Source organism: Manduca sexta, chromosome 1 (genome assembly GCF_014839805.1).
Source record: "Manduca sexta isolate Smith_Timp_Sample1 chromosome 1, JHU_Msex_v1.0, whole genome shotgun sequence".
Classification (NCBI taxonomy): domain Eukaryota; kingdom Metazoa; phylum Arthropoda; class Insecta; order Lepidoptera; family Sphingidae; genus Manduca; species Manduca sexta.
The window spans coordinates 2446127-2468754 of record NC_051115.1 but is presented as its reverse complement, the minus strand read 5'-3'; the positions used below and the strand labels follow the sequence as shown (position 1 = coordinate 2468754).

At 36.9% G+C, this 22628-nt stretch overlaps 2 protein-coding genes across 2 annotated transcripts; one reads left to right on the top strand and one right to left on the bottom strand.

The window, feature by feature from the left end:
- Positions 1 to 898: 898 nt before the first annotated feature.
- Positions 899 to 8536, bottom strand: LOC115447701 (cleavage and polyadenylation specificity factor subunit 5). The gene is made up of 4 exons (XM_030174896.2): positions 8184 to 8536; positions 6953 to 7064; positions 6259 to 6349; positions 899 to 4841 (listed from the first exon to the last, which is right to left on the bottom strand). Exons 1-4 carry the CDS (start codon positions 8411 to 8413, stop codon positions 4594 to 4596), a joined length of 681 nt encoding a protein of 226 aa, XP_030030756.1. The 5' UTR covers positions 8414 to 8536; the 3' UTR covers positions 899 to 4593.
- Positions 8537 to 9293: 757 nt separating this feature from the next.
- LOC115447702 lies at positions 9294 to 13197 on the top strand. The gene is made up of 4 exons (XM_030174897.2): positions 9294 to 9490; positions 10122 to 10290; positions 11419 to 11550; positions 12324 to 13197. The coding sequence occupies exons 1-4, from the start codon at positions 9385 to 9387 to the stop codon at positions 12538 to 12540; spliced, it is 624 nt and encodes a 207-aa protein (XP_030030757.2). The 5' UTR covers positions 9294 to 9384; the 3' UTR covers positions 12541 to 13197.
- Positions 13198 to 22628: the final 9431 nt, after the last annotated feature.

Below are 22628 nucleotides of genomic sequence, written 5' to 3'. Positions count from 1 at the left end.
GGGACCTTTGTGGCAGCCCTAGGCACACAGTTAAGTTATACTTCATGGTTGCCAATTCATACTGAGATCTATGAGGGCTCGCGATCATTTCCTATCCTCCCTTCCTAAGAAGGCTCTTTCTCCTTCCCCCACATTTCCTTCTCAGATATTCCACCCATACTTTCCTTCAGGTCCCTGCTGCCGATAAGCCAGCGTATTTATGTCTGCTAAGATCCTACCCAAAGAAGAGATTTTAAGCTCGGACTTCGACTGTTAAAATGTGAATAGAATGTTCTGTAAAAACGGACTTACAGAAAGATATTGCATTGTACTTAGTATCGTCTAAAGACATTATTGATATTTCTTCTTTCCTTGCATCCTGAATCATCATCCTTTCTATTCCAGTCGTTGAGAACTGAAATAGGTTATAAAAACTGTTTTGTTGCAGATATAATTTCCTTTTAAATAATGTAGGTAAATTAATAGAATAGGGGACGTCCTATGCTTGATTTTGTACATTATTCTGTATGTAATGGTTATTAAGACAAAAAAGAAGCACTCCTGCATACCTGCATAAAATTTGGTTAAAAAATTAGCTAATAATTCATATTTCAAATTTTGTAACGTGTAGAAGTGGGCGCGTTGTGGGAATATCGTTTTATCTCTTTCTTTCGCACGCGTCGTGATTCCCAATGACGTCACATGTGGGTATTGCGCCTCTTTTCTGTTTCTTGTTATTACCCCTTCCACCGAAATTCAAAGACATAACTTGTAGATTTTTTATCGGATTTTAATAACTCCTGTTATAATTTATATAACGTAAATATTTGATAATAGTAAAGAACAAAAATGAGTCCGTTTCTAAATCCATTTTAGTAATACGCTTTCAACCCGCAATGAAATAATAAAAATATAGTTGTTCGTATTATATTTCTAATATCACAGTTAAAGACTAGATATATCTTTATTCAACAGGTAAGTAATGTATATAAAGCATTATAATTATCAAAATTTCTAAAATGACTAGAAAAATAAACATCTAGAAATAATATTGTCATTAGACAGAAATTAATCAAATAGAAAAATATGGAGTTAGAAATATTAATTCTGCACTCACAAAATAGGATATAATTATTAATGAAATAGAATTGTTTTTTTTATCTGAATTCAGTGGCGTAGCTAGACGTAGGCGTAGTGGGCACTCGCTCATGGCCTCGCGAAAAAAAAAATATCGCGCCGCACATTAATATTTTTCATTTTGTCATAAATATGTAATTGTCGTGTAAAAGCATGTTTGGTAAGGTAAATTTATTGAGTAATTCTTGGGAACGAACGAATAAAGGGGCGACTTCACCCACGTCTATATTAGTCCACGCTACGCCATTGTCTAGATCTCAACAACTTTGTAGAGAGAGACAAGGCGAACATATGGCCTATATCTATCTCTTTCCTGAAAGTCTAGCATACATTCTTATTCTATAGATTATCCCAAAATAAATACAAAAATGTACACCTAGTTTAGCCCAAAATGTATACAAACATTTGTAATTGTCCGCAAATATATGGCCAATGCGTCTTTTCTGAAAGCCTGTTGTAGCATTTATTCTTATTAATCAATTAGTCGAAAATGTATACAAACATTTGTAATTTTTCGCAAATGTGGGCAACACGTTTGTTTATTTGTTTTTGTTTGTTACTTTATTTTTATATCATATGCATTGAAAGTCCACAAATGAACTCTTGCTATCACTAGCCGCCATCGGATTCGCAATTAAATATCAGTCTGATTTAATACTTAATTGATATATCATAAATATCAGCCCTGTATTACATACTGTCTCACTGCACAGGCCTTCTCTACTGAGAGATTAGGCCTTAGTCCACCACGCTGTAGTGCAGGCAGACACAAAATTCCTATAGAGAACTTCTCAGGTATGCAAGTTTCCTCACAATATTTTCCTTCACCGTTAAAACAAGCGATAACTCACAAATACCATATAGGGGTCAGTGGAACGGTCATGTTGGTTTCACCGGTCTTACGGCCCAATGACACTCGGGAGTGTAGCATCCGAGCGAGCATTGGCGCGAGTCCCTAACCCCTGTACACCTTGCGATATAACACCCCCCCTCCCCCGAGGTAATTCTTGTGCGCTTGGTCTCCACACCAAACGCACGCCCATGCATGGGAGCACATTTGCCACGACCCTAGGCAGACAGTTCAGTGTGTATACCTCATGGTTGCTAAATACACATTGAGGCCTATAAGGGTTCGCTAACATTTCCCTTCTCCCTTCCAACTATCCAGAGAGGGCTCCTTCTCCTTCCTCTTCTCTTCTTTCACTCTATCCCCTGGCCCTGAGACCGGATAGCCGTGGGTCGCCAGCGTACTGTCCGCTGGCACCCTCGGTGAAAACAGTATGGCCTACCAAGTCTTCCCAGGGACTGCTGTGGTTGCTAAGCCGGGGGATCGCTTGTACACCGTTTGCACGTTACCCCCGGTGGTAACCACGGCAGCTTTCCTCGGCGGTGTCTTCTTTCACTAAGATATAAGCTGAACCATGTCAGGTTAACAAACTTAATTCCTAAAGTAGGTAGATATTTGCTTACATGTTAATTGTCGTGTGGCTCCAATTGAATCTGAACAAATATATTACAAATAATCAATATTTAACAAAGCTAACAAGAAAGATTTCGTAGGTCCTTTGCCTATAATAGGGTATTTGACTGATTTTGTGCATTTGTTATTAAGCAACAGCAATAAGTAAAAAATAAATCCTTCTGTGAAAACAGCATTAAAATTCGATAAGAAATGAGTAAATTTCAAATATCGCTACGTGCAGGAGTGTGTGGAGTGGGGATATCGCTCCGTCTCTCTTTCGCACGCAGCGTAATGCCCGCTGACGTCAAATGCAAGTATTTCGTCTCCTGTTTTTTGACACTCCCTACTACCTAATTTCAATGGCTTATAACTTGTAGATTTTCCACTAGATATCAATGATTTTTTTCTGTTTGAGTATTTATACCATATACATGTTTAGGGTGGTCCATTAATCACGTGATGTTTTTAGTAACTTTTAACCCCGTCTTTCAGGGGCTGATATGTGAGGTTTTAGACCCGTCCTTCCCAAAATCACGGTTTGTTTTTTTGTACAAAGCATATTGAATTTTTTAGAATAATCTTTAAATACAGGTATTATAAAAAAAAAATACACGTCAATTCTCATAAACCAGCCTGTGATATTTTGTGATTTTATTTCCGAACCTCTTCTTTCTTCGAGCGTCACGTGATTAATGGACTTTTATGAAAGTTATAAAAAAAAAATAAGTCAAACACCCTATTTTGTTGAAGAAAAATTGTTGTAACGTCCACAAAATATTGACGATTTAAATACTTAATTCATTCAGATATTTTCGTAGACCGTACACGACTTGAACACATTTATAAATCCGTCTTATCTATAATTATAATTAAACTTAAAACTAAAAACAATCTTCTTTCTTCAGGTACATAAATAAAACGCAATTTTCTCATTTTCTTCATGTTTAGTTGTGTCAAAAAACTTATATCTACACAGTCGGCTAGGGAAGTGTACGGAACGTCCATGGGTCAATTTTGACCCGGCCCAGTCAACGGTACCGGCCGTTCAAGTATTACGTAACGCAATTTGGCAGGAGGGGGAGGAGGGGGGGGGTGTCTTGTAAAACGTTACGATGCGTTACAGGAGCGGGAGGGGTGATTCGTACATAGCGTTATGTAACATTGTTTTTTTTTTATTTTAAAACAATAACAAAGGTATTTTAGCGACTTTCCGGTATTTTGCGTAACATAATTGTAAATATTAGAAAAAAATGTAAATTTAAGAGTTACATAACTTTTGGAATGGGTTCTGGAAAACGTTACGGCGCGTTACATGAGGGGGTCAAAAATCTTCAAAAATTGCGTTACGTAACACTTGAACGGCCCCTAACTGATTGTAAAGTGTTATTTCCAAGTACATAAGTATGTGGTTCCATTAAGTAACGTCACAATTACCCTGTATAAGAAATGACATTAGGCTTATTAAAAATTCTAGAAACTTAAGAGGCTTTATACTGTGACAGTTAACTTTTAACGCGGCCACGTTATCTTCGTGAAATTAGCGTGAAAAGATATTCTGTATGCCAATGTCTATCGTCTTAAACGCGAGGAGCGTTACTTACTTGTTATAATATAGAATAGTATAGAATAAGGCCCAAGAATCTCAATCACATCTCACATATACCGTATATTTTAATTTAATATTTATTGAGTCAATTCGAGCCATATTTCATTTACGACGTATTTCATACTTAGCAGAAACTCCAACACAAAATCGTTACTACGGGTCACTTTAGACCCGCCCGAAACCCGGGTCATTTTTGACCCAATTAAAACAAGTCGTAACCACAAAACAGCTAATTCCCATAAACGATTTTAACCTCTACCCTATCCATAGCGAAAACGGACCAATTAGGATGTGACATGCTTTTGAATTTGTGTTTTTCTATTAACTATTGGAATTATGCACAAACACACCACGTTGACGGGTCAAATTTGTCCGCATACACTCCCCTAAAATTCACATTAGTTCTCTATCACATATAAACGAAGTTAAAACGGCATAAACTCTGCGACAATGAGGATATGATAGGTCCATATCCTTGCGCATTGTCGTACAACTCAAATAACGGTGCTGCAACTAACTTATAGTTCTTGGGCACGGCGAATAAAGCTCTATCTTGAAGTTGCACTAGGAATAGCCGCTTGTGTTCCTTCGGCTTTGTGATGTGCGGAGGAATGTACGGATATTGCGGCGGTTCGAAGTTCGGCCGCCACCAGTTACCTGTAAAAATTAGTTTTATATGTAACAAATTAAAATTTTATTGCACTTTACAATCACTACATAGTATAAAACAAAGTCGCTTTCTCTGTCCCTATGTCCCTTTGTATGTTTAAATCTTTAAAACTACGCAACGGATTTTGATGCGGTTTTTTTTAATAGATAGAGTGATTCAAGAGGAAGGTTTATATGTATAATAACATCCATTATATAGTGGAGAAATACTGTTATTTTGTTATGTTATACCCGTGCGAAGCCAGAGCGGGCCGCTATGTTGTATATACAACGTTCACAGTTTTTCTGTAGTGTATTTAGTATCAGCATTGCACAAGTGCGAAGCCGGAGCGGGTCGCTAGTCTATATATATAAAAGAAAGTGGTGTTAGTTATATTATTAATAACTCAAGAACGGATGAACAGATTTGGCTGAAAATTGGTGGAGAGGTAGCTTAGAACCAGGAGACGGACATAGTATACTTATTATGTTCCCGCGGGAACGTGACTTGATATAACAAAACGAAATTTGGTATGGAGATAGTTTAAGACCCTGGGAAGGTTATAGGCTACTACCCCGGGAAAATGTATAGTGGGACTTTTATCCCGGAAAACTCCTTCACACGGGCGAAGCCGCGAGGCAAACCTAGTCATTATATAAAGATTCGATGCAATGATTTTGCATCTACAAATAAAAAAAATAGTTGTATTTGCATCTAAGTATGTCATTTCATTCTCGAATACGCTCCGCTGTTCATCGTAGTGTGTGTGTACACGCATGCTGCTCACGCGCAAGAAGCGATTAGGGAAAGTAATGGGACACATTTTCACAGATCAAATCATCTATTTTTGTACCATCAATATGATTAGGAAACATTATATTAACATAACAAAATGAAATTTGGCATAGAAATAGACCATGTCTTAGATAAAGATAAAGATATATTTAATCTGCAAATATGGGTGAGTAGGTAACGATGACTAAAAATGAGATTCTTCGGAGCAACCATATTTAACCAAAAGATGGTATACAAAATTACATTTTCTTCGAGAGTATAATATATTTAGATTAACTATAACTATAGGCTATTTTTTTCTCAGTAATTTGACTGCCGCGAATCTTGCATTTTTTCAAGGCGGGGCAAAAGTTGGAAATGGCATTGGCCCCAGCTTGCCCTACCCTTAGTTCCGGAGTTGATATTTATTTAATTAATAGACACACCATTTGCTCCCATGGGAAATACATGGTTACATTTTTTTTAAATAGAAAGCCTTTAGTGCTTTAAAAGTTCCTAAAATACTGTAGCAAATTATAGAGTAATGTACGCTATAACTGGCTAAAATACTGATTTTAGGAACTTTTAGCAGAAAAGGCTTTCCAAGAGAACGAAGCTGAGAGCAATGCCTAGTTAATGTATATTTATTACCTATCGTGTCTTCAATGACCCAATCCTGTTTGACGCCATCTTGCCTCCCGAGTGTCTCTGTCAGCAGCCTCTTTAGACCTTCAATCTCATCCTGAAATCATCCGCACAATAGTCATAATACTTAGTTGTTGTTTCACAATGTCTTATTACACAAATGGTTGGATATAATATATGACGATTGAATACAATATTCAAGCTCCCGATTGATAAACAAAAGAAGACTTTATGTTTTAATTGTCTATGTTAACTGTTGGACATGTTGTAATAAAGGCAAGACAAGGGAGTGCAGCCACCCCCACTTAACCTAAATTCTATACTAATATATACTTTTTAATGTAAGTACTTATGTAATGTATCGAATATGGTAGTTGATTACTTTTTGCAAATATGTTAAAAAGATAATTTTCAATATCCATGCAATACACATTGACAGAAATAGACATTGCGATGGTACCTACCCAGGTGGACTCTCACTTATGAGATACCTACCAGTAAAATAAATCATCATTATCATCAGCCCATTGCAGTCCACTGCTGGACATAGTAAAATAATAATGCTGATAAATAATATTAATAACAAACTGTGACATTACTTTTTAATCATTATCTAACACTGTTAATTTTTACATTCTACAGTTATAATACAATACATTACATTTTACGGTTTTATCTTAGTTAAAATTTAAAATCATACCTCTCCAGGATTCAGTTCACCACCAGGCAGTTTGAAGAATGCAGTACCAAGTTGCAACAGTAACACGTGGGGAAGTCCATGCTCGTGCACCAGGAGTACGCCTTCCACTGATCTGTTTAATGTAAATTATCCAATTTATTCATAGACGTTATTTATCTAAGGAGGCTTGCTGTGATAACAAGTCTGTTTCTCAGTGCTGACATGGCAGCCTTCTCAGTGCGTAGACATAGGTCCGTTGTTATTGGCTAATATTGAGATACAACTTGAATCTAGTTGGCTGTCAGATAAACAAACTTGAACAAATAGCAAGCTGTCAGATAAACAAAGCTGAGAAACAGACTTGTTATCACGGCAATGGTCTGTCCTTAGATAAATAACGTCTATGAATAAGGGAGTAAGTATACAGGGTGGAGTTTTGAGATAGAGCAGAAGGGCTACATTAACTGCTGGAGATTGATCTGAATGATTTGAAATGTTTATTGAAATTCACTCTTAGTTTAGTAATTATGCACTTAGTCCTATTACAATAGATATAATCAATATAAGTTACTCCCTCTTCTAGGCAAGTTTTGTCCACATATTCACACCAAATGCACGTCCATGCATGGGGCAACATTTATCAAAGCCCTAGTCACACAGTCAAGTGTATATGCCTTGCGGCAGTAAATTTACATTGAGGCCTATAATGCTTGTGGAAATTTCCCATAAGGGCCATCTTAAAGCGGTTCAAATCTTTCCCCCAATCCCCTCCCCACTATCCTCCAGGTTCCTGTAGTCTCTAAGCCAGGGGATTCCAGTATCTAGTTTGCAGGTTTCCCCCATTGTAAACTACAGGGATCTCTAAGCTAAAAAAAACATTATAGCTACAAGAAAACCTAAGTCAACTGTCCATCATACTTAGATACTAAGATCTGCATTTATAAATAAAAGAATAATTACAGCCAGCACGATTTGGAACATTTACGCTAGAGTACTCTTGCGTCCAAGCCGTGTTTTATTAGAGGTAGGCAGAAGTGTATCACACATAATTCCATGTACTTGGTTTCATTTGGGCTCGAATTATTTACCGGTACTCAGCTTATTTTAAGCAGAAAAATACAATACCATCCGACCTGGGGATCGTCTAAAACCTCAATACGGCAGTTGTACCGTAATAAAACTACGCCACTGAAGCAGTCGTAATGAATTTAAACATGAAACTTATTTAAAGGCAGTCAGAACATAACCTTACCTCCTCATTCCAATTTTGACAAACTCTTCCCGCATTCTCTGAAACCGCGCGGGAACCGACGCATCCTTTTCGAATAGCGGCTCTTTAGTGCCAAATGTGTAGTTAGTTAAAGGATATAAGTTTATTGTGCGGTTTAAGGTAACGCTTGGGGCGTTTTGACTGTTCTGATGTTGAACGCCTGGTCGAGCTGGCCACTGTTTGTTACCTGGCGGACCTTGTACTGCAGCCATATTTTAATATAGTCTTACGATTTGGTCAATTTATTTGGTTAATCTTGTGGAAAATTAAAATACAATACGTTTTTATCGGACTAAACAAGCGGCGGCCATTACACCTCTGAAAACATAGAGACGAGACCGGCATCATGAGTTGTAATTTTGTGTTCATTTCCATTTTAGTCGATTAAAGATGGCGTATATTATAAATATATAAGCATCAATAGTGCACTTGATATATTTTAACAAATATTGAATTATTTCAGGGGATTTAATAATGAAATCTTAAATAGTAACGCTGAACTTTATAATTTACAAAATCTTATACCGTATATTTTGCCCCTGAGATTTTGCTCGTATACGAAAGTACGGCCCTGTTAAGTTCTATAATAGTTTATGGTCAAATCAGTGTTGCCAGAAGGTTACATTTCTTACATTTTTCGTTACTTTTGACCCCCTCGCGTAACATGTAAGTAATTTTTATATTTAAGGCAATTTTCGTAACTTTTGAGAACAACGAGATTTGTAATACAACATTTTTATTGTAAACAGTTTACGAACGCATTTCTATTCAACGCATCCAAATTAAACACACCTAAAACTGGCGGGTCTAAAAAGTATTTCACTCCACACATATATCCACCCAGAGATGGCTCGCCATGACAAAATGAAACGTATGTTGCATATAAGTATTAAAACTTGATTTTGCTTGAGTGTGCGCGCGCACATTTCCTACTTCGCGAGTCCCCGCGGTTTCGTAGTTACAAAAATGCTTGCCCAAAAACGCGTAAATTAAAAAAAAAACAATAATGTAACTTTTGCAGCAAAAATGTAACATTTCAGGAAACGAAACGTAACTTACGGTTCAAGGGCCCTGGCAACACTGGGTCAAATGTCAAATGCCAATAAACACGTGACGTCACCAATGTTTTGACAGGAACTTTCAGAATTAAATTTAGACTATTTTGGAAATCTAGATTAAAATAATGTCTGAACAATTAGAATTACTGACGGAGAGTCCGTCTCACTGGACCACGGTGTCGTATGTGACGCCGGAAATACAAAAAAAGGAAATTAAACCTTTTGTTGTTTGTAAGGTTTCATTGATTTCCACCCACATTTTTATTTTATTTCTACACATTATAAAAGATATTAACTAAAATTTTTTGCACGCAGAGTTATCCCCGAAATAATATTTGGTATTATCAACCAAATCCATTCACCGTTTAAATTTAAAACAATTAAACAAACATCTTGACATACACTTTGTATTTATAAAAAAATGTTTTTGCTTGCGACTCAGCCTGCGTGAAAAAGTTTTACCGGGTTAAAAAGTAACCTATAGTACTTAGGAATAATGTATCGTTTTATTGGAAAAAGAATTTACAAAATCGGTTTAGAAGTTCTAAAATTTCGCCCATACAAACCTACAATATTTTCCTTTTATAATATTAGTATAGATAAGTTCACAAACAACATACTTTATCCTCAAAAGAAGTTAGAGGAACTACTACTGCTCACACTTTTTGACATATTTAAACCATAATCGATTCCATGTGATAGATATTATGACATAAGCATACATAAGTCCACATACACACTATCCTCAAAAAAGGTTGACAAGCAACTACACTCAGTTTTAACCATACCTATCCTATACAGTGTGATAGAACGAGCCTATTGGCATGTCCTGCACAAATTTATTAGTCTAATATTTTTACAGTGGCCCTAAAAGAGTTAGAAGGTAATCCAGACAGTAGAACATCGAGTTTGATGAATGCTGACAAGTTCTCAGCTGTCAGGGCGGTCGTGAGGCACTTTGCGAGACTACGTTCAGCTACCAAAGAGCCGTGGAAACAGGAGGATGTTACTATGTTTTTGGAAGGACTTAAGTATAACGATTTCTTACATTTACACAAACGTTAGACATGGAATAAAACTATTTTCCAGATTCTATTGCGGTTTAATTGTGTGAAATTGTAAAAGTGAGTAGATACCGTAACTAAGATTTTTGGATGACCAACACCTCAGTCCCCCCAGTGACATGAAGGTTGCAGACTAAAAATGTAGGGAAAAACAATAATATAAGAACTGTGATAACTTGGAAAACAGTTTTACGTCAATGACTTAATTGAATTGAATTAATAGATAAATGATTTTTGATAAATAAACGAAAATTTAACTTTATAAACAAATGTGAAACAAATGTAAGTATAATAATTATAATAATATCAGCCCTGTATTATATACTTGCCCACTGCTGAGCACGGGCCTCCTCTACTACTGAGAGGGATTAGGCCTTAGTCCACCACGCTGGCCTAGTGCGCATTGGAAGACTTCACACACCTTCGAAATTCCTATAGAGAACTTCTCAGATGTGCAGGTTTCCTCTCGTTGTTTTCCTTCACCATTAAAGCGAACAATAAATTCACAAAGAATACACACATGATTTCAGAAAAGTCAGAGGTGTGTGCCCTTGGGATTTGAACCTGTGGACATTCGTCTTGGCAGTCCGTTCCATACCCAACTAGGCTATCGCCGCTTTTTTTTGTGTAAATAAATTAATTAAATACAAAAATAATTTTGATAATATGTGAAAGTCTGCCCGCACTACAGCGTGGTGGACTAAGGCCTAATCCTTCTCAGTAGAGGAGACCAGTGTCAGCAGATAATTTGGGGCTGATATTATTATTATTTAAATAAATTACTTATCAACATTTTCAAGCTTTATTGACACTCACAATAAAATTCTATAATGGCATATGTTATGATTGCTAAGTAGCACTTTCTTATTGATCAACATATTGTAATATATTATTTCTTAGATTTTATTTATTAACTATTGACATATAGTAACTGAATAGTTCGTTGGAATCAACCTTTAGTTCATGATAGTGAAAAAAAGTCAAATGTCAATTCTACTATATAAAGACACTTTTTTTATATCCAAAGAAAATCTAAGCTGTTGCGCAAATCACAATCCAATTACCTGACGAATAAACACCACATTCCTGTTTCAGGTTCTCGCCAGAGTGCACAGCGGAGTTTACAAACCTCCTATGCACTGAGGAAATGTATGAAAACGTGCCCAAACATTTGCGCGTGAAGCCTGGACTCCTGAGCTTGCAATGGCGGATAGACATGTCATTGTGGTGTGTATTAACCAAGAAACCTAACTTATGTTTATATATTGACGGTTAAAAGGCTAATTGTCTTTAGCGACATTTTTTTGCGACACTAAGTTTCAATTTTTAAAATTAGCACGTTTTTGTATGTTTTTTTTAACTAAAGTTTCATACGTATTTAAAATCAGCAAGTTTTTCTGTTTTTTTTACCTAGTTAAAAGTTTTCGTAAAAATGTCGCTTAGGTTTTCAACCTTTCCACCGTCGATATAATCCTCATATATTTATGGGATCCTGCAGTCTACACCGGGGGAAACCTGCGTATGGGTTACTGGAATCCCTCGGTTTCGTGACTGCAGGGCCCTGGAGGAAAGTTGGGAGGGGATATCTGGGGAATGAAGTGTGGGGGAAGGAAAGGAACTCTCTTAGGATAGGCGGAGGGGCAATGTTCGCGAGCCCTCGTAGGCTTCAATGTGTAGTTACAACCATGAGGTATACACACTTGTGTGCCTAGGGCCGCGACAAATGTGCGCGACAGGCGTGCATTCGGTGTGGAGACCAAGCTCACAAGATTTAATCCTCATATTGAAAAAAAAAAAACTGAAAACACTGCGAGTCCTGCCATGCTGTTTCTTCTTTATTTGATGCTCATTGATATATTAGAAAGAAAGACCTCGAGTCAATTATCATATGTGACAACTCAGGGTAGATTAACAAAAAAAAATCGTGAAATTTGTGCGGAATGGTATTCTGTATGCCAATTTCAATTGTCATAAATAAATATAATCCAATCTCTTTTCAGCCAATCCAATGCACAAGCCGAAAGTCCAACACCGCAGCGTTTAAAAGAGTTATTCCACAACTTCACATACGTAATACTTACTTTACAACTCACGGATGGAACGACCACAACGTATCGGCTCTCCATACAAAAATTCCATGAAATAAGATATACTGTAGCTAGCGCTTTGAAAAATTTGATTGTTATGGAGAAAAGGAAATGCATGAGGAAAGAATGACATAGGTTTTCATGGGGTTAAAAGGTCTAGAACAGTCATACTCAACCTATTTTGTGAACAAAGACATCTTATTCTGCCTTGAGCCCCAAAGCAAATTCACTGACTGTGTCTAAAATGTTCATAAATTAATGTTTTATTAAAAATTATTAATGATTATAAGGTAAGCACACAGCTCAAGCGATCTTGGGGAGTTTAATTTTAGTGGAATGGTCAGGTGGGCCATTTTAAAAAGCTTAGCGGGCCACAGGGTTCAGTATAGCTCTAGAGCAGGTATGGCAAACCAATGGCACGCGTATAAATGGCAGCACGTGACAAAATTATTCGGACACGCGAGTAACATGCCAAACATTGTATACGTATCTTTCTTTGGGTCTAATTTCGCTTGGCATCAGGTGTAGTAAAGCCACATTTTATTTTCTTTTTTTTTTTTATCTCGGCAAAGCGTCTGCACCTGATGTTAAGCAAAATTAAGCCCATAGAAAGTGCCAACCGACCGAAGATACAAGCACCTCTGGACGGTCGGCACAGTCATGCCGGCCTGCATAATTGCTTCTTCACGCTCCATTTGAAAGACTCCAGGTTATAGGAAGGAGGGAACACGTGTGCTGGCAAACCGTTCCACAGCCGAGATGCTGATGGCACATAGCTCAGCAACGATAAAAAAAACAAGAACATAAAAAATCGTTAAAAACATCCTTTCGGATAGATAAAACCGGTACTAGATGGCACGTTACAGGTAATATTTTTTAAAATAAATAATGGCAAGTTTAACATTAAAGGTACGCCATCTCAGCTCTAAAATCTAGACAGTCAATTTCAAATGAATTTATACGATAAAGATCAAATGTATTACGAAGGCACTAATATGACTCTCAGTGGCGTAGTTATATTGCGCGCGGTACGACAACGCTTTCTGATCCCAGTCGGACAGTGATCTAGAATTCTTCTATTCACCAGACTGGAGTCTAGAATTTCTGCTCGATTTGGCGATAAGCTCGCTCCCTATCACATCATGGGACGGTACATGTGGCGAAAAGTGAGTGTCCTGGTTAAATCTCTGCCTACCTCTTCAGGGATAGAGCCGTGATGAAGGTTTTTGTTTTGTAATATGGAATGTCATGTATACATTCATTTGGGGCTGACCGTAATACTGTTAGGGTCTTCTATGATGAGAGGGTTAGGTTAATCCAAAACAATGGCTTAGATTAATATTATAAACAACTAATATATATTTGTAAATATAACTTAAAGAGTAACGTCCGTATTCATAGACGTTATTTATCTAAGGACGGAGCATTGCTGTGATAACAAGTCTGTTTCTCAGCTTTGTTTATCTGACGGCTTGCTGTTTGTTCAGCTTTGTTTAACAGACTGACTAGATTCAAGTTGTAACTCAATATTAGCCAATCACAACGGCCCTATGTCCACGCACTGCGAAGGCTGCCATGCCGTCAGCACTGAGAAACAGACTTGTTATCACAGCAATGCTTCGTCCTTAGATAACGTCTATTAATAAGTGGGTATATATAATCTAAATTATTGTCAGATAGAAAAATGATTTTGAAAATATTATTTTTTGTGTATGGTCACAATTTTTATGTACTTGTTTCACTGTTTATCTGTTAATACTTATGATTAGAATATAAATTATAAATGCCTTTCCAATATAAAGGGAGAGTTAAATATATATCGACTGTTAAAGGCTAATTGACTTAAAAAAAAAATTAACTAGTTTAAATAAATACAAAAAAGAAACGATGAAACTTTGAGTCCCAAAAAAAGTTGCTTAATTCAATTAGCTTTTCAACCTTTGATATATATTGACGGTGTTGGCAGTCTAAGTGACATGAATGACTTTTTTTTAGAAATATTGAGAGTAGCTTTAAAATATTTGCTGATTCCAAATATGTATAAAACTCAATATGTTACAAATATATTTCGCTCAAGTCAAGCCTGCTAATCCTCAATATATACCGTGAATGTCTTATTTACTTAATCGACATTAATTTTCATACACATTTAAAATAAGCATTTTTTGTTTTTTTAACCTAGTTAAATTTTTTCGAAAAAAAAATTCGCTTATGTCAATTGGCTTGTCAACCCTAGATATATATCATTAAGGGTTGTTGCAAGCCAATTAGCCTGCCAATCCTCGATATATATTGACGGGTGAAAGTCTAATTTACTTAAGCGACATTTTTTGCGACACTAATTTTACTATTTAAAATCGGCACATTTTTCTTTTTTTTTTAAGTTTTTAAAATTAAAATCAAATTTTTCGCTTAAGTCAATAAGTCTTTTAACCGTCGATATTATTAAGGGTAGTTTGACATATCTTGCGTTAGGTATTATAGAAAATTATTCTCAAATAAAGTAAGTTATTCAGACCACGTACTGGTAAGCATTGGCCGCTCACCTACAAGGTGGACGGAAGACATGGTTTGAAAGAACTAGATGCAGCTCTCCTAACAGCTCCGAGGGCCTGTATTTAGCAGACTTCCAGACCTTGAGGCCTTATTCTCTATGACAATGTTAACTCGTAACGCGGCGTGACGAGATCTGACTGATGAGAATGATTACCCCTCCACAGTCGACATAATTATGCCGGTCTATTGGTTCCTACTCGGTGTCCCCTCAGGTTTTATCTAGCGCTCTAAATGTGCCGTTACCCAAAATAATTTTATTTAATTCCTATACATTCCATTTAATGTTTAAGTAATAGATGTTTTCTCTCTCAATATGTATTTTTTAAGACCTAAAATGCTAAGGATAAGCATATATTGGCTTATGGTCCAGTGAAATTATTGAAATGAATTATGGTGCATATTGTTACATATTAAATATAATGTTTCTAATTTGTGTTTTATTTCTTTATTCACACGCTTTTTATACATACACTAGCTTTTGCCCGCGGCTCCGCCCGCGTTATAAAGTTTTTCGGGCTAAAGTTTTCCGTTATAAAAGTCACGCTATATATTTTCCCGGGAGCCTATGTTCTTCCCAGGGTCTCAAACTGTCTCCATACCAAATTTTATCCTAATACGTTGGATAGTTTTTGAGTTTAACACGTTCGAGAAGACCGATGCAGTGGGGGACTTTGTTTTATGATATATTTTTGTAGAACTTTTTAAGAGGAACAATCCCGTCATACATTTTTGTTGCATAACTTTAACCGTTTACGCAGCGCACGCAACAGAAGCTCTCAAAACTAATAAATTGTCCCCGTTTTTGCATCATGTTTCATTACTGCTCCGCTCCTATTGGTCATAGCGTGACGATATATATAGCCTATAGCATTCCAGGAACAAAGGGCTGTCCAACACAAAAAGAATTATTCAGTTCAAACTCCTAGTTTCTGAGATTAGCCATTACTGCTCTGCTCCTATTAGTCATAGCGTGATGATATATAGCCTATAGCACTCCACGAACAAAAGGCTATCCAACGCAAAAATAATTTTTCAGTTTGGACCGGTAGTTCCTAAGATTAGCCATTACTGCTCCGCTCCTATTGGGTATAGCGTGATGATATATAGCCTATAGCACTCCACGAACAAAGGGCTATCCAACGCAAAAAGAATTTTTCAGTTCGGACCGGTAGTTCCTGAGATTAGGCATTACTGCTCCGCTCCTATTGGGTATAGCGTGATGATATATAGCCTATAGCACTCCACGAACATAGGGCTATCCAACGCAAAAAGAATTTTTCAGTTTGGACCGGTAGTTCCTGAGATTAGCGCGTTCAAACAAACAAACAAACAAACAAACTCTTCAGCTTTATATAATAGTATAGATATAAAACAAAGTCTCCAAAGTCTGTATGTGATCGATTTTCTCAAAATCTACTGAACGGATTTTTGTAGTGTTTACTAAAAGGTAGTGCAATTCTTGAGGAAGGTTTAGGTTCCTCCATTACGGTTTTATGTAAAATGAAATATAATGATTACTATCCCACTCCGCATATGTCTATTTGGACACGATAAACTCAAAATCGAATCAAGGGATTTCAATTAAATTTGGTATGGAGGTTGGAGACTCTAAGGATGTGAATGTACAATGGCGGATTTAATGCTAAAAGCAAGGCTGGTCTAAGATTTCGGGGCCCCTAGGCAATGCCCATATTGGGGCCCTTTTCCCATTATTTATTGTCGGGGTCACGGACATGTGACCTCATTGTACTGGATGGTAATTGAAGATGACCAGCAAGAGATAAACTCCCCGCCACTGCCACATTGCTTCTTCACGCTCTGCTTGAACGCAAGTTATAAGAAGGAGGGAACACGTATGTTTCTGGATTAATTATGATCAAACAATTCACGAAGAATACACACAAATGTAACTTTAGAAAAGTCAGATGTGTGTGCCCTTAGGCCTGGTGCAGTCAGCTTGCGTCAATGAAGAGAATTTCATAAGTTTTTTGACAGTGAAATATTGCATCGCGCTCCACCATAAATGCACCTTTCCTTATGTTTTGAACCTGCGGACATTCGTCTCCACATCCGTTCCACTCCCACACACAATGTTACAGGTAAAAAAAAAAAGAAATCATTTTTTTTTAAATATATTTTAATTGCGATAGAAAAAAAATCACATGTTGCAAGGATATGTCAAGTAATGCTATATTGTATATAATTATTATGTATAATAATCACAATTGGAACACCTACATTGGCGACATTGCATATTCTTTATGTGTGCACGGCAAAGTGACCCTACTGCACCTGATTATAAGGAGTGGGATCCAATACAATGTTGACACAATACCTTTTAATTAAAAAAAATTGCAAAGGGTCATTATGATGTACTGAAATACCTTTTATGTTCTTTCATAATATAAGGATAAAAAATTATTCAGCATGGAATGTGAAAATAGTTAATAAGCAATTTTTGTAATTTTATTATTTATGGTTATATTCTTAATTCATTTTTTTTTCTTTCTGTAATATCGTTGTTTCAATTCTTAATTCAAAAAAATGTTTTCGCTTTCCCTAAGCAACATATATTCTTGCCAGAGAGAGAGAAAAAAAAAAAAAAAAACATATATTCTTAATTTAAAATTATTTTCTTCTGTCATTATGTAATATCGTTGTTTTCATTCTTAATTCAAATTTTTGTTTTTTCTCCAAGCAACATCGACAAAGCCAGTGTTCCGTTTACTTATCTAATAAATATATTTTTATTATTAGAAATCACTTCTTACGTAACGAGAGATCTTCAAGAATACATTTCACAGATCTAAGAGTTCATAGTATAAGAATTCGAAAATCGAACGAAACGAGGGTAGTTTTAACGTGAGCAAATTCTTGGGCGCCATTTTGGAAGCCGTTACAATATCAGTGTACAAATTCCTAATTTGAAAAGTGGCTTATTTTTGACTCAAGTTGGTAATTTGAACTACCCGTTACAACTCCCGTCACCCTAAAAGATGCTGGAGGGTGCCTTTTGTCACCCTTTGGGTCCTAGGTGACGGCCTATCGCAAGAGAAATCCGTGTCAGATGCCCAACAACATGCTTACATTAAAACCCATACATACGGCAGTACACAGTTGAAATTTTTAGTTTGGTCCCAAAATAATATGTATTCGTTTCATTTTAGGCCTCAGTCCTTCAGTTTCTATTTTGTCTATAATGTAAAAAAACAACACCATCTAGGCGTATACAGGATGTTCACAAAAATCAATTATACTTAATATAAAAAATACAACCGACAGTTTAAAACAAAGATTATTGCACCTTACATAATGTTTATGTGTAAATAACATATATATATATTGCAGTCAGTTCCTTCATAGTAAATATAACATAATAAAAACCATAATGAAAACCATATTGCGTTGCGTTTACGTTGCTAAAGTACAGCCTGCTGCCTGACCAGGGTAATAGAAACCTTGCTGTATTGTTATATATTGATATGAATAACGACACGGTCTCTTGACAATATATTTATTACAAATATTAAGCCTATACAGGGTGTTCCAGAAAATAGTGTCAAACGAAGGTCCAGAGACAGAGCACCCTTGCCGTATACAAGGTGTTAAAACCCAAGTAGCCCGCGTAAGTGCGATCCGGGAACAGCCTGTGTATATCCAGTTGCAACAGGCATAATTGTGTCGACTGTCGGGTAATCATCTCTCGTCAGTCGACATTCTATTAGACTCCTATCTATTACTATTAACTTCTCACTTCAAATGCCGTGTGGTCACGTGGCTGAGTGCGTAAAAAAAACAAAAGTGGCGACCCAAAGCAGGATTTCTATTAACCTGGTCAGACTAGGACTTGAGTTGCTAAACACGAACGTCATTTTGACAAAAGTCACAGCAACATTAACTCTTAATGAAGTAAGGAGTCACTGATATAACTGTGTAATACAAAGTTTAGACTAGCAAGTTCTCATAGCAATATATTGCACAAGAACTACTTGCAACTTGCCGCAAGTCGCAGAAGTCAGCTCCCACTGTTTACATGATAAACATTGCTTGTTAAAGTCAACTTTTGCAAGTTTTCTTACCAATCTAAACCTCGCTAAAATTAACATATACAAAAGATGCCTAACAGCAATTTTCAAAAAGCGATCCCAAACTCAACCCTCAATCCGATCCGAACGAACCAATCAAATTAACTCATTTGTAATGTCAAAAAATACTTTGTTCTGATTGGTCCATTTTTGAGATAGATCGTAAAGAAGGGTATTTGACTTATTTATATTTATAACTTTCATAAAATATGTACGTCGTATATTCTAAAATCGAACAAATCATTGAAATCTGGTGAAATTTTTTTTTTTTTTTTATTTTCACATACAACTATTTTACAGGTAATACCCAATACAATAGCGTAGTACAATAGTTATAAGCCATTGAAATAATATAGTAGGGGTGAGTGTCAAAAACAGAAAAGAGACGAAATACAAGCATGTGACGTCATCGGGCATTACGCTGCGTGCGAAAGAGAGATAGAGCGATATCCCTAATCCTGCACGTAGCAATATTTGAAATATGAATTACTGCCTAATTTATTATCGAATTTTAATGCTGTTTTTACAGGATTTCTTTTTGTACTAATTGCTTTTACATATTAAAAGTGTACAAAATCAAACATAGCCAAATACCTATTGAGGTTGTTCATTAAAAATGGCTAGTAGAAGTCATATTATAAAATATACAGACAACATATAGCTTTGATATTGGCCAATTTGAATATTTAAACGTATCGAATAATAATATATTTACAAACTCGAAACGATATAAAAATATATTATGCTTAGGACTATATCGCACTCTTAATAAAATAATGACCCATTTCAAAATTGCCAATTTGTGGGAATCGTCAAACAACCAATTTCTGTTTGCGACCTTTTAGTTTTTTTCCCTATTTTTTTCATGCTATAGGTTTCATTTTTTACCTATTTTTAATAAGCTCAATTTTATAGCATCTTCAAGAAAAAAGGTGGCAAACAAAAATTAATTATCCGACGACTGCCACAAATTAAAAATTTTGAAATAGGTCATTATTTTATTTAGAGTGCGAATAATATTCAGTTTTTAAAATAACAATATTTCAACTGCAAATTAGTCTCATAATTTTTATATTGAACGATATTTATAAAGATACAATCCACAATTGAATATGCAATTTCGAAAAGGGCACATAACATAAATATAACATCTAGATCTACATCGAGAAATGTATATATAACAAATAACAACAAAACTTCTGGAATTTTTTATTTCTAATTGTAACCAAATTCGAATCCAAAAATAAATATAATCCCTCTTATTCATAGACGTTATTTATCTAAGCTCTATCTTTGCTGATGACGGCATGGCAGCCTTCGCAGTGCGTAGACATAGGGCCGTTGTGATTGGCTAATATTGAGATACAACTTGAATCTATTTGGCTGTCAGATAATAAAGCTGAACAAACCTACCTTCAAATTACGAAGGTAGACGCGCCAGGTCGGGGCAGAGACACAATTAGCGTGGAACAAAGCATAGCAACAACATTTCAACTAAGAACATTTGCTGATGTTTATATTAATACAATAAGTGCACCAAAGACAGGTTTCGAATGTTTGAAAATTTACATTCATATATATAATTGGTTTATTTATTTCTCGTTATAGTATGACAAGTCGGAGTCGTCGGGGATACCCCCATATTGGGATACGGGTACACCGGAGGAACTCCGCGTACGGGAGGATTCCCGGTCCCGTTCAGGTTCTCTATTGGGTCATCCGAGGCCGTAAGTATTAAAATCGGTTTGTTTTTATTTCTTGTGTATACTTGTTCTATGACTTTTGTAACTAATAAAAATAATATCTACGAGCGTTATACTACTGCGAAAAGTTATTATTAGTTTATAAGTACAATAGTAAGCCATACACGCTACGGTCTACCGGAGACTAGACTCATTAGAAGGTCATACATCATTTCTTTTTTTTTCATAATGTGCATGAAAAAGCTATCTTTTTTCATAATGTGCATGAAAAAGCTTCCAAGAGAAAACTCATTTTCTTGCCGGATTCCTGCCCCGGGATCTGGACGCCAAAGCTCTCTCCAATGCATCTCCAAAATCTACAAAGCCGCCTCGTACGGGGACGGGGCGGGGCCTCCAGCCTGAGACGCCGGATTCCTGCCCGCTCCTGGACGCCTCCTCCCTCCAATGAAATGCATTGGAGAGAGCTTTGGCGTTCAGATCCCGGGGCAGAAATCCGGCAAGAAAATCAGTTTTCTCTTGGAAGCTTTTTCATGCACATTATGAAAAAAGATAAGTGTGAAGTCTACCAATTCACACTAGGCTAGCGTGGCGGACTCAACTCCTTTTTACTTCCTTCAGGGCCGGACGCTGCCCGCTCCTGGACGCCTCCTCCCTCCAATGAAATGCATTGGAGAGAGCTTTGGCGTCCAGATCCCGGGGCAGCAATTCGGCCCAAAAACAAGCCGCCTCGTACGGGGACGGGGCGGGGCCTCCAGCCTGAGACGCCGGATTCCTGCCCGCTCCTGGACGCCTCCTCCCTCCAATGAAATGCATTGGAGAGAGCTTTGGCGTCCAGATCCCGGGGCAGGAATCCGGCAAGAAAATGAGTTTTCTCTTGGAAGCTTTTTCATGCACATTATGAAAAAAGATAAGTGTGAAGTCTACCAATCCACACTAGGCTTGCGTGGTGGACTCAACTCCTTTTTCTTCCTTCAGGGCCGGACGCTGCCCGCTCCTGGACGCCTCCTCCCTCCAATGAAATGCATTGGAGAGAGCTTTGGCGTCCAGATCCCGGGGCAGCAATCCGGCCCAAAAACAAGCCGCCTCGTACGGGGACGGGGCCTCCAGCCTGAGATGCCGGATTCCTGCCCGCTCCTGGACGCCTCCTCCCTCCAATGAAATGCTTTGGGGAGAGCTTTGGCGTCCAGATCCCGGGGCAGGAATCCGGCAAGAAAATGAGTTTTCTCTTGGCAGCTTTTTCATGCACATTATGAAAAAAGATAGCTTTTTTATGCACATTATGAAAAAAAAAAATGATGTATGACCTTCTAATGAGTCTAGTCTCCGGTAGACCGTAGCGTGTATGGCTTACTATTGTACTTATAAACTAATAATAACTTTTCGCAGTAGTATAACGCTCGTAGATATTATTTTCATTAGTTACAAAAGTGATAGAACAAGTATACACAAGAAATAAAAACAAACCGATTTTAATACTTACGGATTCGGATGACCCAACAATGACGATCATCTTCATAAAAAAACATGCGGCTGACCTGTCAGGTGCATTTCCACCGTTTAGACCATGGTTGCACAGACTTATTAAGACTAGGGGCCACTCGGGCAAATCATGAACTGATGGCGGGTCGGCCGGCTGAAGTATAGGTAATTAAAGACAATAAAGAACTGATAATAATTTATTAAAATTGAAAAATACTTTATTAATTTGAAGCGTGGCACTGCATAGTGCTTACAATCTTTTTTTAATATTTGGCTCAAATTAACTTGTAGCAACACGTAAAACTGCTTCCAAACTTTCATTTGCAAGGCGGTTTCGATTTTTTGTTTTATTATCATTTAGTATTGAAAAAGTTTGTTCACATATATAGAGATCA